General features: G+C 41.3%; 2 protein-coding genes across 4 annotated transcripts in view; one reads left to right on the top strand and one right to left on the bottom strand.

Moving 5' to 3' along the window:
* The window catches only part of TRAPPC12 (trafficking protein particle complex subunit 12), a 56,298-nt gene extending 37,893 nt beyond the window's left edge, over nt 1–18,405 (bottom strand). Inside the window, exons 1-3 of one of the 2 annotated variants that reach the window (XM_051613955.1) lie at nt 18,304–18,405; nt 16,396–17,612; nt 8,616–8,732 (exon numbers count right to left, since the gene is read on the bottom strand). In XM_051613955.1, coding sequence (XP_051469915.1) covers nt 8,616–8,732; nt 16,396–17,607 — 1,329 coding nt within the window. In that variant the 5' untranslated portion in view covers nt 17,608–17,612; nt 18,304–18,405. The remainder of the gene's footprint in view (nt 1–8,615; nt 8,733–16,395; nt 17,613–18,303) is intronic. The other variant, XM_051613954.1, reaches the window with a different exon arrangement.
* The window catches only part of EIPR1 (EARP complex and GARP complex interacting protein 1), a 106,780-nt gene continuing 103,684 nt past the window's right edge, over nt 18,375–21,470 (top strand). Inside the window, exon 1 of one of the 2 annotated variants that reach the window (XM_051613957.1) lies at nt 18,375–18,534. In XM_051613957.1, coding sequence (XP_051469917.1) covers nt 18,493–18,534 — 42 coding nt within the window. In that variant the 5' untranslated portion in view covers nt 18,375–18,492. The remainder of the gene's footprint in view (nt 18,535–21,470) is intronic. The other variant, XM_051613956.1, reaches the window with a different exon arrangement.

Here is a 21,470-nt window from a genome sequence, read left to right as displayed (position 1 = left end):
ATCTCATTCCTGAGAGCAAACTTTTTTCAAATAATTTCTTAAATACATATAAAACATACTGATAAATATAACAGAAAACTGGCATGTTGTCCAATGAAATAAATGTATAGGTGCTTGCAAAGTTCAGGTACTCACTTTGAACTGTTTTTTTATTGAATCCTCTCCAGCCTTCAGAGTTTAGAAAACACAACAATACAGCAAACAGTTACATAAGAAAACTAGCAGTAAGAGCTGAAGAGTTTTCATAGTCTCTGGTTTCCATCTTGCAGCCACCAGTTCAAAGGGCCACTACAGAGATCAACATGAACTGGCCACCTTATCGCTCTCCTTTGCATTGCCAAATCCCAGATAAAAATTTGAGTTCTACTGAAAACGCAGAAGTGAGCTGCCAGCAAGACCCCAAAGTAGCGCAGCAGCTTCTGAGACAGCAACGCTCTTATGGAAGAGCAGGAATTGATAATGCATTTATAATAACCTTCAACTTACATCTGTATCAACTTAGAAAAGCAGAAAGACACTGACATGTATTACCTGAAATTTATTCCTTTTCTGCAGAGACACATTATTTTCTTATTATCCGTAGAACAGAAGCATACAGACTCTAAAACCATTCAGCTTTTCTTTCCAAATACACGTTAGGATTCAAAAACAACAATGGAACATTTATGACAAACTTAGGTGCTACAATTTTTAAAATTCTATTTCAGGTATGGACAAAAAATACTTTCTCTTTATAGAACAATATAAAGAAAAAGATAGCCAGGAGAATCGAGTCTGATGACCATTGTAAATACAGTCTGTGCTGGAAGGAAACAATATTCATTGTGATTTCAAAATTAAGAGCTGCCAGCTGGTCACAGAGCATAATTCTCTGTGGAAGCTTATTGGAAGACTGCTGGCAGTATAACTCAATTTGAAATTAGCAGGGCACATTATTGTCTCTGGCAAATTGTACCAGATTTACAGTTGCCAGAGTAGCCAGTCCACCAGAAAACTTTACTGCTATTTCAAACAACCCTCAAAACCTTGCAGGTCAGTCACATTCCCTGTGGTCTATAACCACACAGTCCTTACAACCTAGGTCCCTTGCTCCTGAAAGTAACGGGGATAAATTTTGTTTATAAGTCATAAGTAGATTTTCAAAGCAAATATGGATACTACAGCTTCAGATACAGCATGAAAAAATATTGAAGAATATTGTCAAAGAATAAAATAATTATTCTGTGATGACCAGGACATCGTCCTTCAGCAGCAATTCTGTGAAAACATTGTTTTCTCCTTGAGAAAATACCATCAACCAAATATATCACCAAACAGTTCACTAATGCAGTAATAGCCCGGCAGAAGAGAACTTCTCTCCACACAAGACATCAGCAAATCTCTTTTTCAGAAAAACTATGGGGCTGTTGTTCTTTTAAGGAAAGTGACCAACTTGTACTACTCCCGTGCTTTTTACACACTGTTAGTCCAGATGTTTAACTTGTGAAGGGACTTCTGAGGTCCATATAACAGAACAAAAAAGTTTAAAAAAGAAAACCCAAACATTTCAGTACTGACTGATAACACACACACCAAAGCTAGGACAGGCAGATTAGTCACCAAATAGACTGTGCAACTGCATTAGTCCTTGCAAAACACTGTTCTTCGCAAAATCACAAAGAGGTCCTGGAGATGGAAAAACTGTATAGTACAACAGGTTTAAAATAAAAAGTATTACTATTCTTCTTTAAGAAAGACAGAACTAATAAATCTTTATCTTTTCATTTAACTTCTTAGGCTGTCTGCAATTTGAATACAATGACTCTAGGCTTAAATCAAGAAAGTAAACAGTAGTGACAGGATTTTGTCAGGCTATTATCCCATAGAGGCAGGAACAAAAAGTTTTAAGTAGCTTGAGGTGATAGATGTATGTTTTACCGAGCCTACCTTTTTTTTTTTTTTTTTTTTCTTTTTTGGCTCTTCAGTGAGAGCTTACCTTGCACACGTGACATACCTTTTTTGGAACAAATACAGTATGTTTATTATTTTATTGCTTCTTTTGATCACATCTCCAACCTAATAAGGTACTGTATCTGCAGCTTTAAGAGACAAAAATCACAGTGTAAGGCGATCAACTCTCAACTCCTCATTTTACTGACTTAACATTCCACCATGTTCATCCTGAATATGATTATCATTATCCCCTTTCATTAAAACCAATGAAAGGAAACAGCCTAAAAAACATCAGAAATGGAGTCAATAATATGAGTTACAAATTTTGATAAATCCACATCTAAAGATCTGGTAATGCTTCTAGTCCATTTGGTAAAAATTAAAATTAACTGAGATATTCTGTATTTGCCAATGCTTTCAAGAAGCCTACAAAGAAGGATGAAAGAATGGGATGTAAGGTAGAAAAGAATACCAGCGACTAAAACTAAAATGTTAATTCAAATACAAGAATAACACTGAAGATGTTGTATTTTTTAGATTCAGAAATGAATAAAAATTCAAGATGAGTAAAATGACCCAATATAAGCCAAAATTGTGGTCTGGAAAAATATTTTTCACATTTCTTTCTAATAAAAAGTCTTAAGAACATAGGGTTTTCACTATATCTGAAAGACTGTGTTTTTATTCTATTATGAAGATATTGACTGATTTGGACTGAAAAACATATTACCAAATAGGTAAATAACACTGCCTCCCATATGTAACTGTTCTCTGGAAGTTTCCTTGTGCAAGTCAATTTTGCCTGGTCCTGTTGAAAAAGATACTAGACATATGACTGCAGAAGTGTTCATATTTCTTCTTTGTATACATTACTGTACATTGTTTCCTGAATGAAAGCAGTGAAGCTCAGGTGATGCAACAAATGCAGCTAATACACAGACGGCATTGTTCTGTCAAGCAGACTCATGAAGACTGGATGTCTACAGAAAATGTGTTCACTGAAAAGGGAACTCACCTGATAGATGAAGACAACTTGTAACATTACTCAGTCTCTCAGGAAAACAATTTTGACTCAGAGGTAAGCCACTGAAATCTTAACTAATAAACTGATGCCTTTTAGTATAGAAATGCAACCTTTCCCACAAGCCCCCAGTTACTGTTTGTGCTACTTGTGTGTCTTCTCTCAAATCAGCTAAAAAATGTTGGAAGGAACACACCCCCTCATCTTTTAAAGGATAATTTCTAGCTTATTAAAGTGAGTATGTATGAGTATGTATGCCATACCACTGTCTCAAAATTTTTTATATTTGGAAAATATATGTACAAGCACAACATTAATCATGTGCAAAAGTAACAGTATATGACTTTTTTTTTTTTTAATAGACTCAAAGGGAGTCATTAACTCTACAGGTAACACCATTAAAATGATTAAAATGTCCTCCTCCACTAGCTATGACATTTTTCTCTTCTGTAAATTACATTGGTAGAACACTTTAACATCACTTAAGAAAATGTAGTTAGTAACCCTTTCCTGGTCTAGTAGCTTGAAGAGATGATTGCATACTGAGAGGAAACACTGTGTATTTATAGTGCCAAGACACAGTAATCTTTTTTTTTTTTGTATGATAACTATCAAAGACATAATCTACCTATGGCTGTAAACACATTACAACTCAAAACATCAGAAAGATCTCTAGTATGAAATACTGTGCTTTTTGTTCAAATGAGGGCAAATAATATAAAATATGGAGTAACAGGAACTAACATCACTGTAGTTTGTATGTATAATATTCATGTGCTGCTGTGAAACAAAGAAACGCTGTGAGAACAACCTCTTGTTTACATTTATTTTCCCTAGAGGTAAATGCATGTTCCTACACCAAATTAATAAAACTTTTCAGATACTGAAAACTCAGTGTTTTGTTGAAAAATGTAAACACTTAGCCTCTATATATGTGCAACTCTGCAAGTTATCACCTCAACAATAAGCACACAGATTAATAAAATTACTTTGCTGAACAACTCCAGCACTTGTATGTCTCTTAAAAGCCTCAAAATTGTAAAACTAGTTCAATTGCACAACCTCTGCACCATTACCTTACCAGTAAAACAGTTCCAATTCACTGTTACCCATTCCATAGCAGAAATTTAAATTGTGAAAGGACAGTTCTTCAATAAACCAACTATCCAACTTAGAGTTACTGGTACAAATCTCACTATAATAGAGACCAAATCCATACTGAACAAACAATGTTGTTAAGCCAAGTTTAACAATCTGAGTTCAGTTCCTGGTGAACAATTATTTGCCCTAGAAATGATGTTGCTGTTAATGGCCTCATCAGAAAAGGTGTGCCTTCGGTAGCTCAGCTTACTACCTTCTTGATACTATTTGTTTTCTAACAATGAATTGTACTTGAGGAACCCTCAGAATGTTTACACTATGGTTCCCCAAAAGGACTTCCGTCTCCAACACTCTTTGCTGCAAGCACGAATTTCATCTTGCAGAATTGTTATTCAATGTATATAAGTAAATGTTTTTTACTGTAACCTTTATAAGGAAGGTGAGATGTCACCACCCAAGGATACTCTTTTGCAACCCTGGTGAACAGAGCTGATATCTACATTTGTAGATGTATTCTAGGAAGTTTTGTCAATGTATGTAAGGATCACATCACTAAAAAGGGATCAGATTATTTACAATATCAGAATAATAGAAAAGGTAAAACATAATCATTAATATGGAAAGTAAGCTAACTTATACTGTGAAGCACAAGTGGTGTTCCCTGGGGCTCAGTACTGGGGCCAGTTCTATTTATCACTGATCTGGGTGACAGGATCAAGTGCACTCTCACTACGCTTCAGATGACACCAAGTTGGGCAGGACTGTTCATCTGCTTTAGAGTGGGAAGGCTCTGCAGAGGGATCTGGACAGGGTGCATTGATGGGCCAAGGCCAACTCAGTATGAGATTCAACAAGGCGAAATGTTGGGTTCTGCACTTGGGCTATGACAACCCCATGCGATGCTATAGGCTTGGGGAAGAGTGGCTGGAAAGCTGTCCAGAGGAAAAGGACCTGGAGGAAGTGGTCAAGAGCCAGATGAATATGAGCGAGCAGTGTGCCCAGATGGCCAATAATGGCCAACAGCATCCTGGCTTGTATCAGAAACAGTGTGGCCAGCATGGCTAGGGAAGTGATTGTCCCCCTGTACTTGACACTGGTGTGGCCACACCTTTAATACTGTGTTCAGTGTTGGGGACCCGCTACAAGACGGACACTGAAGTGCTGGAGCGAGTCCAGGGAAAGGCAATGAAGCTGGTGAAGGGCCTGGAGCACAAGTCTTCTGAGAAATAGCTGAAGGAACTGGGGTTGTTCAGCCTTTAAAAAAGAAGGCTCAGGTGAGATGTTATAGATTAGTGGGGTCTTGGCAGTGCTAGCTTAATGGTTGGACTTGATAATCTTCAAGGTCTTTTCCAACCAATTGGAAGAGATTCTGAGAAGAGCTTCTAGTATGATTATGAAGTCATCCATGATGAGATGACTACAGAACAGCAATTTTTCCCTTTAAGAGGAAAATCTGAGAAGTGGAAATGTCACTGCTGTCTACCCATATAAAGTAGCAAAGGAGAGGAAGCAAATATTGAGAAGAAAAAAATTACTAAAAGAGCAACATGAGATCAAAACACTTAAATGGTTGTAAACAACTTTATCTTTGATTAGAAAAAAAAATTTGATAGAGGATTGATTAGAATTCCTTTAATTAACCACCAATGGAATTAAGCTGTGGAATAGCCTTTGAAGGTAGTAGCAACGTATCTGTATTTGTCAAAACAGCCAAATAAGATAACAGAAGCAATTGTATGGTAGAATAGAGAAGCTCCAGAGTTGTAGCTGAAGACCTGTGATATGAAGATTTGGGATACTGTGAGCCATTTAGCATGTTTTTCCCATTCACATAGGATTAAAACAGTAACCAGATACAAATTAAGTATTTTCCTGTGGAGCTAAAAATCCTGGAATATTGCTTTTTTTTTTTTTATTCTTTCTTCCTTTTCTTCCTATAGTAAGACTGAGATCACCCAAGATTATCTGAGAATTTTAACCCAACAAATTTCTTCTCAACAGAATTTAACATTCACTTTTGCTTTCAGTTCCACTGGTGTCCTCCTACAGCATGTGATAGTTCCTGACACTTTTAAATGGGATCCTAGATTTACACATCTAAATTTAGATGTGATCCAGCAACTGTTCTGATTAGATCTCTTTTGACTTAAGAGTTCAGACATCAGTTTGCATGTAAACACCTAAATAGCAGGTATCAGTGTGAAGCTTAAGTCTATCTTAATTCTATGCATTTCTCTTCTGTACTACTGAGCCCTTTGAAGTAGGCTCTTTTAAGTTGCTGTCCATCATTGCAAGGGATTGCATTGGGTGACTAAAATGATCTCATCAATTCTCATTTTATGGGTAGTTGTCCTGGTTTTGGCTGAGACAGAGTTAACTTCCTTCATAGTAGCTAGTAGGGAGCTGTGTTTTGGATTTGTGCTGAAAACAGTGTTGATAATGCAGAGGTGTTTTCATTATTGCTGAGCAGACCTTATGCAGAGACAAGGCTTTTTCTGCTCCTCACACCACGCCACCAGTGAGTACGCTGAGCTAGGAGGGGACTCAGTGGAAATTCTTTATGTGTCATGTGTATACGAAACAAACAGCTAAGGAAAAAAAAATCTTAACATTTGGGAAATTACACAGCAATATTCCCAACTTTCACAGAATCATTTTGTTTGGAAAAAACCTTTAAGATCATCAAGCGATGAACTTGTGTGCAAGATCACGTGCTCTTGCAGCCCAGAAAGCCAAACACGTCCTGGACTGCATCAAAAGAAGCATGGCCAGCAGATCAAGTGAGGTTATTCTACCCTTTTAGTTGGCTCTCATGAGACCCTGCCTAGAGTACAGCATCCAGTTCAGGAGTCCCCAACATAAGAAGGACCTGGAGCGAGTCCAGAGGAGGGCCACAAAGATGATCAGAGGGCTGGAGCACCTCTACTATGAACACAGGCTGAGAGAGTTGGAGTTGTTCAGCCTGAACAAGTGAAGGCTCTGGAGACATCACAGTGGCCTTCCAGTATCTGAAAGGAGCATACAAAAAAGCTGGAGAAGGACTTTTTACCAGGGCTCGTAGCGAGAGGACAAGGGGTGATGGTTTAAAACTGGAAGAGGGGAAATTTAGGTTAGACATTAGGCAGAAATTCTTCAGCATGATGGTGGTGAGACACTGGAACAGGTCTCCCCAGGGAAGTTGTGGAAGCCTCCTCCCTGGAAATGTTCAAGGGCCGGTTATAGTGGGAGGTGTCCCTGCTCACGCAGGAGGGTTAAAACGAGATGAGGTTTAAGGTCCCTTCCAACTCAGACCGTCCTATGATTCTATGATTAAGTCCAACCATAAACATATCACTACCAAGTCCACCACAAAATCATGTCCCTAAGCATCACATCTACACATCTTTCAGACACCTTTTTTTCCTTCAGTAAGCTTTCTTTTAACTAGTAGCAAAGTGTTCCAGCTACAACTGGTAACGGTGGAATGTTTTTCTAACTGCTGGGTCTTCAAGGTCACACCTTTACTCTGCCGGCTCAGACATTACAGGGAGATCTACGACCCCCACGTCGGGCGCCAATAAATTGTTGTCACCGTTTGACTCAGATGAACAACTTGGGTGGGAGGGGGAGGGGATTGAGAGCATTGTTGTCAATCTGAGTCAAACGGTGACAGAAACAAAGTGCAGAAATAGGCTTTTTGTACTTAAGACACTGATGGGGACAAGATTTCTCCATAAGACCTTTCTTCCCTTCCGAACTCTCAAGTTAAACTCTCAAGTTAAATTCTCAGAATCTTTGTAACATGAAAAAAAGTATCTTTGGGAGCCTTACATGTATTGTAACACAATTAAATTAACCTATGTTAAATACTAAATACAGACTGTCCTAACACAATCCTCACTGCTTTTCCTCACTAATTTTTCATCCAGTTTTTTCAGAAATCAAATAAACTTAAAACATTTTGACATTTCAGCAAATTAAGTAAGGCTCAGTCATGCAACAGCAAAGAGTTTCATACAGGAAGACAAAGGACAAGGCGAGCTTCACAAGGCTGGTACATGCAGCTACTTCCATGTCCAAAATCTTTACATTACAGAAAGGATTTTAACTTTGAGAAAATTAAGCTTTCATTTGCAAGTAATTTAGTTTACTTTTCTTGCACTTAAACAAAAAATTAAAGCAGCTGAAATTATCACATCAGCTTCGCTTCCCATTTAAAACTGGTATGTCTTACCTTTTATAAAACCCTAGGGTGAAAACATAAGTAATACATATGTAGATAAACAAAAAAGTGATTAAAATCTGTTTTGCAATCACAGCCAATAAAACTCACAGTAACTTAACATTATCTTTTTTCTAGCTTTTGCATATAAAAATGCTTACTACATCATTTAAAACACAGTATTTAAACCTCACTGTAATTCCCACTAAAAACTACTGTACTTTGGCAAGATAATGAATAGAGTGATATGATATGTTGATTTTTTTCCCAGTTTCTCCTCACACTCAGTAGCTCCTGCTTATCTTAAGGGAAGCATGGTATTTAATATATACGTACTGAATTAGGAAGATTGATACTTACAATTAGCTGTTTCAAGCCTACAAATGACTGTTCTACTGAGTTGGCGTTTAAAACTTGTCTCTTCACTGCAGCCTGCTCCCCCAAGAAGCGAAGCATTAAGTCTTTTACTGCATCTCCCTTGGTGTTCATGGAACAGGAAAAGAAGAAACATAACAAGACATTTTTAAAGATTGTTTTGGCAAAATAAAACACTGAATTCAAGCTAAGCAACATAGTTCTTTCCCCTTGTGAAATGTTTATTTTCCCGTATATATATGAATATAAATGCATACACATTTACAGTATTTAATAAAACTTCTAGATTTACTCCACATTATTTGCTATATTCTTTTTTTCAATGTTTAGGTTTCAGTTAGCACAGAAGCATTCAGGTTTCTTTGCTTCTTGTGTTATTATCCTTCAAAGAGCTTACAAAACATTTCTCAGAGATCTTACAAAACACACTAAGTTTTATGGATTTTCATAATGGATATTAATGTTGAAAGGTGCGATCTACTGATTGAAGAGAAGGCTAACTGATCTATGCATGATTAATTAGCCACAGAAAATAAACTTTGAGAGACCATAAAACCAAATAAATAGCAATCTTTCAACAAGTATTCTTAATTTCAAAATAAATAAATGCAGGAGTCAATCAGAGAAATAGGGTTATCTGAGCTCAGTAAATTGAAGACTAGTTGAGACAGAGGCATTTGAAACAAATTTCTGAAGTTTGACAAGATTAATTCTACATTTTACGACATGGAACAGCTAAGAGGAAGACTGTCCAAATCTATTTCAAGCTTTGTTAGTAATAAAACTAATAACTCTGTATATGGCATCCACTGTTCTTCAATTTCCCCCTCTAATCTTTGGTCAACTACTGATTTCTGTGCCTTATGATCTGCTGGCTGACAACCCTGTGGTTCTGTGTGCTAGAGATTTTCAACAGGTAATCACGAATTCAAGCTCAATGTCAAGCAGCTACTGAAAAACCGTGGACCACACCTTGGCAGATGTTGAAAACCGTGCTACTATTGTATGCACTCTCTTCAGGTACCACGTCTGCCAAGACAGAGTGTAGGACAGGATGCAGGGGATGGTGTCCTTGTCTTGCTGGGACTGTACACATTATTGTTAACAAGAGAATTAAATCTCCTATTTTTGTTTTTAAACAGAAAGCACTTTATAACCGTCTCCCACAGCATCCTTGTAGATAAGTTGATCAAGAATGAGTTTGGTGATCAGGTAGTGAGGTGGATCAAGAACTGGTTGAAAGGAAGGAGGCAGAGAGTTGTAGTCAATGGGGCGGAATCTGGTTGGAGGTGTGTGACTAGTGGAGTCCCTCAGGGGTCAGTACTGGGACCGGTGTTGTTCAACATCTTCATCAACGACCTGGATGAGGGTATAGAATGTACTCTCAGCAAGTTTGCTGATGACACCAAGCTGGGAGGAGTGGCTGACACACCAGAAGGCTGTGCTGCCATTCAGAGGGACTTGGACAGGCTGGAGAGTTGGGTGGGGAAATCTGATGAAGTTCAACAAGGGCAAGTGTAGAGTTTTGCATTTGGGGAAGAGAAACCCCATGTACCAGTACAGGTTGGGGGCTGACCTGCTGGAGAGCAGTGTAGGTGAAAGGGACCTGGGGGTCCTGGTAGACAGGAGGATGACCATGAGCCAGCAATATGCCCTTATGGCTAAGGCCAATGGCATCCTGGGGCGCATCAGAAAGGGTGTGGTTAGTCGGTCAAGACAGGTTCTCCTCCCCCTCTATTGTGCGTTGGTGAGGCCGCATCTGGAGTATTGTGTCCAGTTCTGGGCCCCCCAGTGCAAGAAGGACAGGGAACTGCTGGAAAGAGTCCAGCACAGAGCTACAAAGATGATGAAGGGAGTGGAACATCTCCCTTATGAGGAAAGGCTGAGGGAGCTGGGTCTCTTTAGCCTGGAGAAGAGGAGGCTGAGGGGTGACCTCATCAATGTTTACAAATATGTAAGGGCCGAGTGTCAGGGAGATGGAGTTAGGCTTTTCTCAGTGTTGACCAGTGACAGGACAAGGGGTAATGGGATCAAATTGGAACATAGGAGGTTTAAGGTGAATATTCGGAAAAATTTTTTTACTGTGAGAGTGACAGAGCACTGGAACAGGCTGCCCAGAGAGGTTGTGGAGTCTTCTTCTCTGGAGACATTCAAAACCCACCTGGATGCGTTCCTGTGCAGTGTGCTCTAGATGACCCTGCTCTGGCAGGGGGGTTGGACTAGATGATCTTTCGAGGTCCCTTCCAACCCCTAGGATTCTAGGATTCTATGATAACCCACATTCAGCCAGAGTTAAGATCTAGCCTGTCTGTGAACAGCATACGTTCACAGAAAGAGTGTAATTAACAGGATAACTTTATACTGGTCTTTCCCAACTTAAAGAAGCCAGAACTTTGTGGTTCACCTGTGCCAAAGGACATATTTGCATACCATTTTTAAATATTCACTGATAGACATACCTCCCATGACATTTTGTCTCATTTTTCAGCCTATTTTCCTGAAAAAAAGCACATCCAAGGGCAATGAATTCTACAATGCAATTCTACAATTCTGACCATGCAAAAATGTAATAATGCAATGAAATATTTGTCAAAAATCCCTCTAAAGGAACACGAAAATGTTCACTTGAAGAACCAAGGTAAGAAATTGTTAGCAGAGAGAACAGGAAGAAAGCTACAAAGCCTTTTGCCTAAACAAAAAAAAAAAAAAAAAAAAAGTGAGCTGTATAAAATACAGTAAAATACAGATATGATAAAGATAATTGATTATTAAATGTTTGCACTCTCACCATGGATAGTGATGGGAAATATGTTTGGTTTTTGCAACATGGAAAATGTTTACCTCTAATGCTGTTACCTATTCTATGAATAAAGAAGATTTCTGTCTTTCAGACACAGGAGTCTGAAGGATTAGGAAAAAACAGTGTGTGCAAAATGAAATAAATACTAAAGAATTTTTAATACCCCTCAACATTACAAGAAAAGGATATAATGACAGCAGATAGTAACTGATGGAGAAAGGCATAATGGAAAGGACATAAAAAAGCAGTACTCCAGGTTGCTCCCACACTCAGACATTATACATACACTTTCTGAGTGAGCAGGAAAAGAAAATTATAAGTTCTTCAATGCACGTCATACAAAATTTTTGTCCTCCCTTAAGCACACTTACAGCTCACTGGAAATGCACTTTTCAGCAAACTTGTCAGCTGCATGCAGCCTGGGCTTAACATCTTGCACTAACATTTAACATCAGCAAACTACTCATACCAAAGCTTTAATGACCATTGTTGGAAGATGATTTAACATTGAAAACATGCTTCCCACAATGCTTCAGTTGACATTTCAAGTACTCTACAACTATAGTTTCAGTTAAATACACCATTTGCAGAACAATGCGGAACAATGATACCAAAATAGGGGATGTCAGGTCAGTCAAGCCACACATTCAGGCCACTGAAAAGCAGTTATCTGGAAGGGGGGGAAATCATGCGAGCATATAGCACTTCAAAACTTGTCCCTAAATAGTGCACACGCCCAGATTCAGGGACCCATCAGCACAAAACAGCCTTTAATCCTTGACAGGACAGAGGAATGAGAACTACTGCAAAAAAGGCAACCTGCAATGAGGCCCTCATCCTTTGGGCCTGAAGAAGGTATCATTCCTTCTGCCCATCCCATTAGCTCTCAGGAGAGAAATACTACACACTCCTGAATTACTCATAAAGGTCTAAGGCCTTTTTAGGGCAGCAGGGAAGGTCCCTTCAAATTTCTTTTTAAGGGGTGGAGGAGGAGTAGCTTCCTATTATAGTGTTTTCTTTCCTGCTAATTATTGGGCTGTGTGATTACAAACAAAATGGTTTAAGAAGTGGCAGCAGTATGGTATATGTCTAAAACTGGTATAATTTGTTGTTTGTGACAGAAACCTAAGATGTGTCACATAATTCAGCTACAAATCTGGACCTGATTCAGAAACTTTTCTGACATTTCCTGCAGCTGGGAAATTAATACAGACTGCTCTCTGATGTTCTTTGACTCCTGACTGATAATCTTTGTTACGCCACAATTAAGGATTAAAGTATCCAGAACCCCAACATCATAGAACGGTTGAGATTGGAAGGGACCTTAAAGATCATCAAGTTCTAACCTCCCTACTATGAGGGACACCCCACAATAGACCAGGCTGCTCAAGGCCTCATCCAACCTGGCCTTACACATCTCCAAGAAGGGGACATCCGCAACCTCCCTGGGCAACCTGTTCCAGTGCCTTACTACCCTCATGGTGAAGAATTTATTCCTAACGTCTAACCTAAATCCTTTCAGTTTGAAAGCATTACCCCTTCTCCTATCACTACCTTTCCTGGTGAAGAGGCCCTCCTCAGCTTTCCTGTAGGCCCCCTTCAGATACTGGAAGGCTGCTATGAGGTCTCCCTGGAGCCTTCTCTTCTCTAGGCTGAACAGCCCGAACTCCCTCAGCTTCTCTTCATAGTAAAAGTGCCCCAGCCCTTTGATCATCTTCATAGCCCTTCTCTGGACCCTCTCCAACAGCTCCATGTTTTCTCTGTGCTGAGGGCTCCAGAGCTGTACTCAGTACTCCAGCTGGGGTCTCACCAGAGCAGAGTAGAGGGGAAGAATCACCTCCCTGGTCCTGCTGGCCACACTTCTTTTGGTGCAGCCAAGGATGCAGTTGGCTCTCAGGGCTGTGAGCGCACATTGGTGGCTCATGTTGAGTTTCTCATCTATCGCCACCCCCAAGTCCTTTTCCTTAGGACTGCTCTCCAGCCATTCTCTCCCCAGCCTGTATTTGTGCCTGGGGTTGTGCCGACCCAGGTGCAGGACCTTGCACTTGGCCTTGTTGAACTTCATGAGGTTGGCATTGGCCCACCTCTCCAGCATGTCAAGGTCCCTCTGGATGGCATCCCTTCCCTCTAGGGTGTCAACTACACCACACAGCTTGGTATCGTCTGCAAACTTGCTGAGGATACACTCAATCCCACTGTCCATGTCTCCAATGAAGATATTGAACAGCACTGGTCCCAACACTGACCCCTGAGGAATGTTACTCACATCACTTGCCTCCACCTGGATGCTGAACCATTGACCACCACTTTCTGGATGCAACCATCCAGACAATTACTTATCCACTGAGTGGTCCATTTGTCAAATCCATGCCTTGTCAGTTTGGAGACAAGGATGTCCTGTGGGACAGTGTCAATGCCCTGCACACATCCAGGTAAACGATGTCAGCTGCTCTGCCACCATCCACCATCTCTATAGCCCTGTCATAGAAGGCCACCAAATTGGTCAGGCATGATTTGCCCTTAGTGAAGCCATGTTGGGTGTCACCAATCACCTCCGTATTTTCCATGTGCATTAGAAGATTTTCCAGAAGGATCTGTTCCATGATCTTGCCAGGCACAGAGGTGAGAGTGACCAGCCTGTAGTTCCCCAGGGTATTCCTTTTTCCCATTTCTAAAAATAGATGCTATGTTCCCCTTTTTCCAACTGGCAGGAACCTCCCCAGACTGCCATGACCTCTCAAATATTATGAACAAAGGCTTAGCAAATGCAACTGGCAGCTCCCTCAGGGCCTGTGGATGGACCCCACCAGGTCCCATAGACTTATGCACCTTCAAGATCTTTAGGTGGTCACAAATCTGTTCTCCTACATGGAGGGGTGCTTCGTTCTCCCAGTTCCTTATATCACCTGCTGTGGTCTTTGTGATAATACTGCAGCACTAGCCACAGAAGGCTGATGCAAAGAAGTCACTGAGAACTTCAGCCTTCTCAATATCCTGCATAGCTAGGTCTCCCGGCTCCTTCAGGAAAGGGCCTACATTTTCCTTGGTTATCCTTTTATCCCCAACATACCTATAGAAGCTTTTCTTATTGCTCTTTACATCCACAGCAAGATTTAATTCTATCTGGGATTTGGCTCTCCTTACCTGATCCCTACCTGCTCAGACACCTCTTTGTAATCCTCCCAGGGTACCTGCCTTACCTTCTACTCCCTGTATGATTCTTTTAAGTTTGAGCTTTTCTAGGAGCTGCTTGCTCATCCCCACCAGCTTCCTGTAGTTTTTACCTGACTTTCTCTCAGTTGGGACCATCACTCTTGGGCCTGGAGAAGGTGATCCTTAATATCAGCCAGCCTTCCTCGGCCCCTCTTCCCACCACAATGTTAACTCATGATACTCTCTTGAGCAGATCCCTGAAGAGGCTGAAATCTGCCCTCCTGAAGTCAAGGGTAGTAAGCTGTGAGCCCTCCTTGCTATCCTAAGGATCCTGAACTCTACCATTTCATGGCTGCTACAACCAAGGCTGCCTTTGAGCCTAGCATCCCTCACCAGCCCTTCCTTGTTGGCAAGAACCAGGTCCAGCACAGCACCTGTCCTTGTTGGTTCTTCAATTATTTGGAAAAGGAAGCTGTCATCAACACACTCTAGGAACCTCCTGGATTGTTTGTGCTTTGCAAAGTTGTCTCTCCAACAGATATCAGGGTGGCTGAAGTCCCCCATGAGTACCACAGCTTGTGAACATCACTGTGAAGACACTGTTATTGTAGTGTCTTGTCTATACTGTCCTTCTAGTCAGGTGGCCTGTAGCAAACCCCCACTGTAATGTCACCAGTAGCTGCCTTCCCCTTAATCTTAACCCATAAACTCTCTGCTGGCTCCTCATCCATCCCCAGGGAGAGCTCCATGCACTTCAGCTGGTCTTTCACATAAAGGGTAACACCCCCACCTCGTCTGCCCTGCCTGTCCTTCCTAAAGAGTTTATAACCCTCCACTCTGATGCTCCACTCATAGGAGCCATCCCACCAGGTCTCTGTGATGCCAAGAAGATCATAGCTCTGCAGCCACACACACATCAATAACTCCTGTTTATGCCCCATCATCTCTCTAGATAACAATTCTATTATCCAGAGACACAGACTAGAAATAAGATTATCTTATTTCAAGAAAAAAAAATCCATTGCAATCATTAGTCTTGGCTGAACAGAAAGGATAAAACTGCTTCATGAGAGATATCAAGTGAAATTTCTCAAACTCTGAAAAAAATGCTTTATGCTTTCACACTAGCTGAGAGCTTGGATAGAAGAGGAGGCAATGGGTTACCGCTACATCTTTCCCTTTGTGATCTCATCTGGAGTTTTCCCTTTAATTTGAGGGTTATCCCTTCCCAATAGCTTGCTCCAGCCCTCAAACCTTACTCCAGGTTATACCTTTACGCTGCTTAGAAAGACACAAATAATGCGATTTAAGTCAGTGTTAACATTATTGAGAGCACTGTGAACACCAACGCAAAATGTTACTGCCCACTTGGCTGTGACAGTGAATTCCATAAGCAAAGATGTCTGCTTGTAGTAGTAGACAGTAGTATTGTAGTATAATATGATGATTTTGTATACAGTCCAAATAAGAGCATTATTCTTACTAGCTAGGAGGACCAGAAACTAATGGAATTTCTTAAAATACAACCAGCTTTGAATTCTAGGACAACTGACAACACTAGTTTTCAACCTACTCAAAAAATTCCACTATGAACAAGTTAGATCTGGTTTTAGCCCCTTCCTGTATGTGTCGGCAGCAACAGTAAATTTGGATTTAGTCAGGATTTAATCAAGAACTGAAGCAATAAACACAAATGACCATTGGCAACAATATGAAGCACTATGATACACAGACTGATTATTAGACAGCTCTTATAAAGTATTTCTAAAATATAATATGATCATAGACTAAAATATAATAGTACACTCTTACCTGGATATTATCAAATTTTAATCCAGGCATGGTGAGATTCTCTTTATCTATGAATACGGTGCTGTATTGTTGTGTGGCAACTGAAATGAGAACATTTCTGGTTTCCTCACTAGGAAGCCAAGCATCATTTCTTCTATCCAGTTCACTCATATTTAAGGCTGTGGCAAATGGGTCATCGCTTCCATCAAAAACAGCTTGGATTTGTGAGAATGGCTTGGGAGACTGAGTTACTTCTAAAGATGATGGAGGACCATCTGCTTCAGGTCTCCCATTTTGCACAGAGAAAGTAGCATTAGACGTAGCACAAGAACTGTCTCCACCTTTAGAAAGAGAGGACGTTTGTTCTGGAACTGAGGAGCTTGCATTTGGATTACTAACGGAAATAAAACTAGATGTGGTAAATGAATCAAAAAAATCTGAAGCTAAAGTATTAGTATTTAAAGTATCACCAAAGAACTTGCTTAGACTAGGGCTTGGCTGAACCACCTGCGGATTGGACTTTGCTGGAGTCTCAATTATACTACTAAAACTGGGGGATTTTACCATTTGAGACTCAAAACCGTCAGGTAGGAACAACTGTGGCTGGGTATTAACATTGTTTGCTTGGCTGAAGATGGTACACACAGGAATAGGCTCAGCCTCAGAAGATGGTTTGCTAGTACTGGGTGATGATATCTGTTCCTCAGGTTTGCTTTCAGCAGTATCATTTGGTTTTGTTTCAACAGGAACATTATTTTCCAACCTTGGCTCCTCCTTCACATCTTCCTGAATGGATTCTTCCTTTAAAGACGCCTGATCATCTGTTCCAATCTCAGAAATATCTTTGGGAGTTTCTTCATGTTCAGTTTCACTCTCATTACTCAAAAACTCTTCTTTATTCACTTTTGCTTGTGTTTTTTTATTATCTTTAGCTTCCATTTCTTCTACCATCTCCTGGAGACAACCAAGTTCACCTGTGTCATCTTCACTGTTGTTTGGAGAATCTGAAATGATGACACTCTCCATCATTTGTTCATTAAGTTTATCTACAAAATTACTTGAATCTTCTGATATGGTTTCATTCCCTTCAGACTCAAATTCATCTCCACCCAGATCAATGGTTTCCTCATGAAGGAGAATTTCTTCCTGAGTTTTCTGCTGAACTATGTCTCCACTGTCATCTTCACCCAAGATGCTCTTTGTATCGTTAGCATTACTTTCATTATTCTCCATGGTAGCTGAAGAGGGAAAAACCCCCACCAAGACAAGTATTAGTTTTATTACTCGGGTGGTATCCCAAAACTCCTGTCATACAAACACCGAAATTCTTGCTTTCAAAAGAACCATTTCACTATTTGACATATTGCATTTAACATCAACCCGAGAATAAATTAATTCTGGAAAAGGTTTTCTCTGTATCCTTTTTGCAAGCCGCAAAAACATCGGGACTGAAGAGCAAACGCCTCCCACTCAACACAGACGAAACGATACTCGTTCTTCTGCTCGCAGGGACTAGCCCGGTCCCCACAGAAGGGCGGGCTCAGGGGTGTCACGGCAGCGCAGGCTGCCCGGCCGGGAGCGGGCCGCGCCGCACAAACGCGGGGCGCCAGGGCAGCTTCCGGCCCGCCCCGCAACCGCGGCCCGGCCGCCGGGGACCGGCCCTGCCTCCGGCGCCGCCGCGGGAGCCCCTCGGCCCTGACCGCCCCGCGGCGGGGACGGTCACGGCTTTCCCCGCAGCCTCCGCTTGGCCCAGCCCGGGGGGGGCCCGCCGCCCCCCGCCAGGGATGAGGCCCCAAAGCTGCCTCAGCACCGGCGCACCCGGGCGTCTCCCGGCCAGTGCAACCCCTCCCCCAGCTCCCCTCCCCCAGCTCCCCTCCCTCAGTTCCCCTCCCCGAGCTCCCCTCCCCCAGCTCCCCTCCCCCAGCTCACCTCCCCGCCGCAGCGGCGACCGGCCCGCTCCGCCGCCGCGCCGAGCCCCGCTCCCCACCGCGCCTGCGCGGCGGAGCGGGGCGGGCGGGAGCGCATGTGTGCGCGCACCTCCCGGAAGCGGCAAGCAACGGGCAGCGCCGAGGGCCAGAAAGCCGGCAGGCAGGGCGAGGGGGGTGCTGGGCAGCTGCCATGGAGGACGACGCGCCGGTGATTTACGGGCTGGAGTTCCAGGTGGGCGCGGGGGGAGGCTGAAGGAGGGCTGGCAGATGTCGGTCCTGCCTCCGCGAAGGTGGTGGTTGTAGACCCGGGTGCGTGTGTGTGTGGTGGGGCAGGGGAGGGCTGGGCTGTGGGGCCCGCTCCCGAGGAGACTGGTCCCCTCGCCCTCCTGAGCCGGTACCGGTTGCACCGCTGGCTTTTGGCCGTTCGTGGCACCTGCCTGTCGCGTTGGGGTCTTTAAAGGTGGCTGAGCACGGGCCAAGAGCGGGTCCCTGTCCTAAAACTTGCTGTTTCCAGGGCTGGTGTGCAGTGTGGATGCAGGGGCTGAGAGAGGGGCTGTTTCCCTGATGGACGTGGTGGGGCTCCTGCTGTGTCACCAGTTTCTCGTCCGCCTCTGGAGGAATCTTTGGCTCTGAGGCGGTGAGAAAATGCCAGCAGTCTCAAAGAGGTTTTTTGTTCCTTCCTTTTAATAAATTAAAATCAAAACAAAACTCAAAACTATTTTGTGAGAAGACGGCATGAAACTGTTTCTGTATGTTGCAAATTTCAGTTGGTTATATCCAACTGTAAAGCTCCTTGTTGTTTATGGAGTCTTTTTCTGTGGGTTCCATGTCTGTGCTTTTGTCCCATAGGACAGATCTTTCCATCATATTAGTGCTTATGGCTACAAGGAAGTGGGACTGCCAAACTTGGGAATGTACCTCAGAGAAGAACACAAGTCTTGCATTTAATAAAGTTTCTACCCGTTCTGGGAAAATAGCTAGGTAGCTGGATGGGTGAGAGGGAACCTAATTTATTGTTCTTTCCCACTATAAGGGTCCTGCTCAGCTATTGTATGTTCCCTTTGGCAACAGTTGGCTTATCATTGTTGCCATTATAGCAGTAATAGGAGGTGCTGTGTATCTTCTGCGGCTCACTGAGCAATGTTTTCATTCTACAATGAAAGTAATAATATAAATATATAGACATATATTTTATTATTTTTTTTAGGCACCTTTACCAAAGTGCTTGTGGAAAGTAATATATGAAGGTTCTTTGTAACAGGCTTGGGTGTCCTGACTACCGAGTTGTGTGCTCTGTAATCCTGACCACACTGATAGATCTTCTTAGTGAAGTGTGTATTTTTTGTTTGTTTCCTCTTGTATAGGAGCTAGTGTGTAATATTCACCTGTACTAAATGTTGCATCTACTGAAGTCTGATAATACACTATAACTTTGTGATAGGCCAGAGATGGCTGTAACTCATATGCTGTACTATAACTTATACTATTAACTCATACTCATTTCCTTAAACTTAGACTTAAATTTCTTTTGCAGAACAGAATATATATCCTGTACTTGATAAAATTCATAGCTTCTTTCTAGTAGATAGTCTATAATAAGTCTCCTAGAAATTATAGAAAGCTAGTCTATGTATTTTCTGGCACCTCTGTGGACCTGTGCCCCCCAGATCCCCAAATCATACAACTTCTGCAAAGCTTTCTTCTTCTGCCAAATATATAACAGGAGTATCTGTCTTGTGGGAGGATAAAGCAAAAGGACTAAGACAGCAGCTTGAAAGGGAATTAAAGTTAATACAGATCATTTGGAGAAGGTGGGGAAAGAAATTATGGTTTATGGCTAAATTAGAGAAGTAGCATAGAGATGAAGAGTCTATTTCTGATCTCTATTAACTGTCAGTGTGGTTTTAAAACAAATAGCATTTCTGTGCTTTCTGAAATAAGCTCTGATGGAGACATTTAAACCTAAATCCGATCTGTTTTTTTCCAACTTGCATCTCCAGATCTAATAAAAAATGTTATGATTTAAGCCTGGTTTCTTCTATGTTGCTGGACAATAATGGCAAGCTTGATCATCACAACTGTTTCTTCTTTCCAGTATCAGAATTATTGTGAAAGCATCTCTTCAGATGAATTTTTCAGCCTGGCTTGAATAATTTTATTTTTTATGTTTGTTTTATTTCCAATCTTTATTTCAGCTCTATGACAAGCATATTCAAAGTTGAGTTTTGAAATTATGAAGTATTTTAAAAGAGGGAGAGATCCTCTTAATTCTGTTATGAATAACAATTGTCTGTCACAAAACCATGTTATCTAGAAGCTACATGAGAGATTGCAGACTAGGAAGTTTGATGTGCCTCCAGCAGTCAATAGGAGTATCTCTCTGGGCACTGCCAAAGAAAACATAGTTGTGGAGATATGCCTTTTATCTTATGTGATGTGGTAAGGTTTGGAAGAACATAAAGCTGAGTCCTCCTAGAGTTCTTTTTTGAGCTGAAGGACTGTTTCCCACAGGTACTATCGACCAACTAACTTCAAATTATTTCTGCGCAATTTTTCTTCATTGTTCAAAATCTGTTTTGGTGTATTGGCATAAGTAGAATAATTAACAATTACATATTCCTCTTTTTTGAATCCAGTTTTCATCAATAAAAGGCTTAGTAGAGCAGGGAAGTCTTACTTGAAAGAGTCACACCACTTGCAGGCCTGACACATAAGAATGAAAATTAAAGATACAAATCCTGAGCCCTTATACAACCATGCATACTTACTTAGCTTATGTAACTGCTGTGCAAAAAAATTTTACCAAGTAACAGTGAGAAACAGTTTTGTGCATTTTTTTCTGCGGTGGAGGGGGAAGCTAAACATCTAACAGCAAAACAAAATTAAAACCAGTGATTAATTATATTTTCTGCATGATTAGTTTGTTTGGGTTTTTTTACCTGATTTCCTCTTTTACTGGACAGCTGCAGCTCGTTCTTTTTGTGCTGTTCATAATGATCAGATGACACCAAACATGGTTTCCTAAATGGGCTTTTGGTTTCTTCATTGTGTCTGTGAGCTATATGAACGTTTCACAGACATACAAAATGTGTGTGGATTTTAGGGTGTGTGATTTTTTTTTTTTTTACAGAGGAATGGGTGGTGAATGAAAATGTGAGATGCTGTTTG

The sequence above is a fragment of the Apus apus genome, chromosome 3 (assembly GCF_020740795.1).
Source record: "Apus apus isolate bApuApu2 chromosome 3, bApuApu2.pri.cur, whole genome shotgun sequence".
Classification (NCBI taxonomy): domain Eukaryota; kingdom Metazoa; phylum Chordata; class Aves; order Apodiformes; family Apodidae; genus Apus; species Apus apus.
This window is presented reverse-complemented; position numbering and strand designations above follow the sequence as displayed.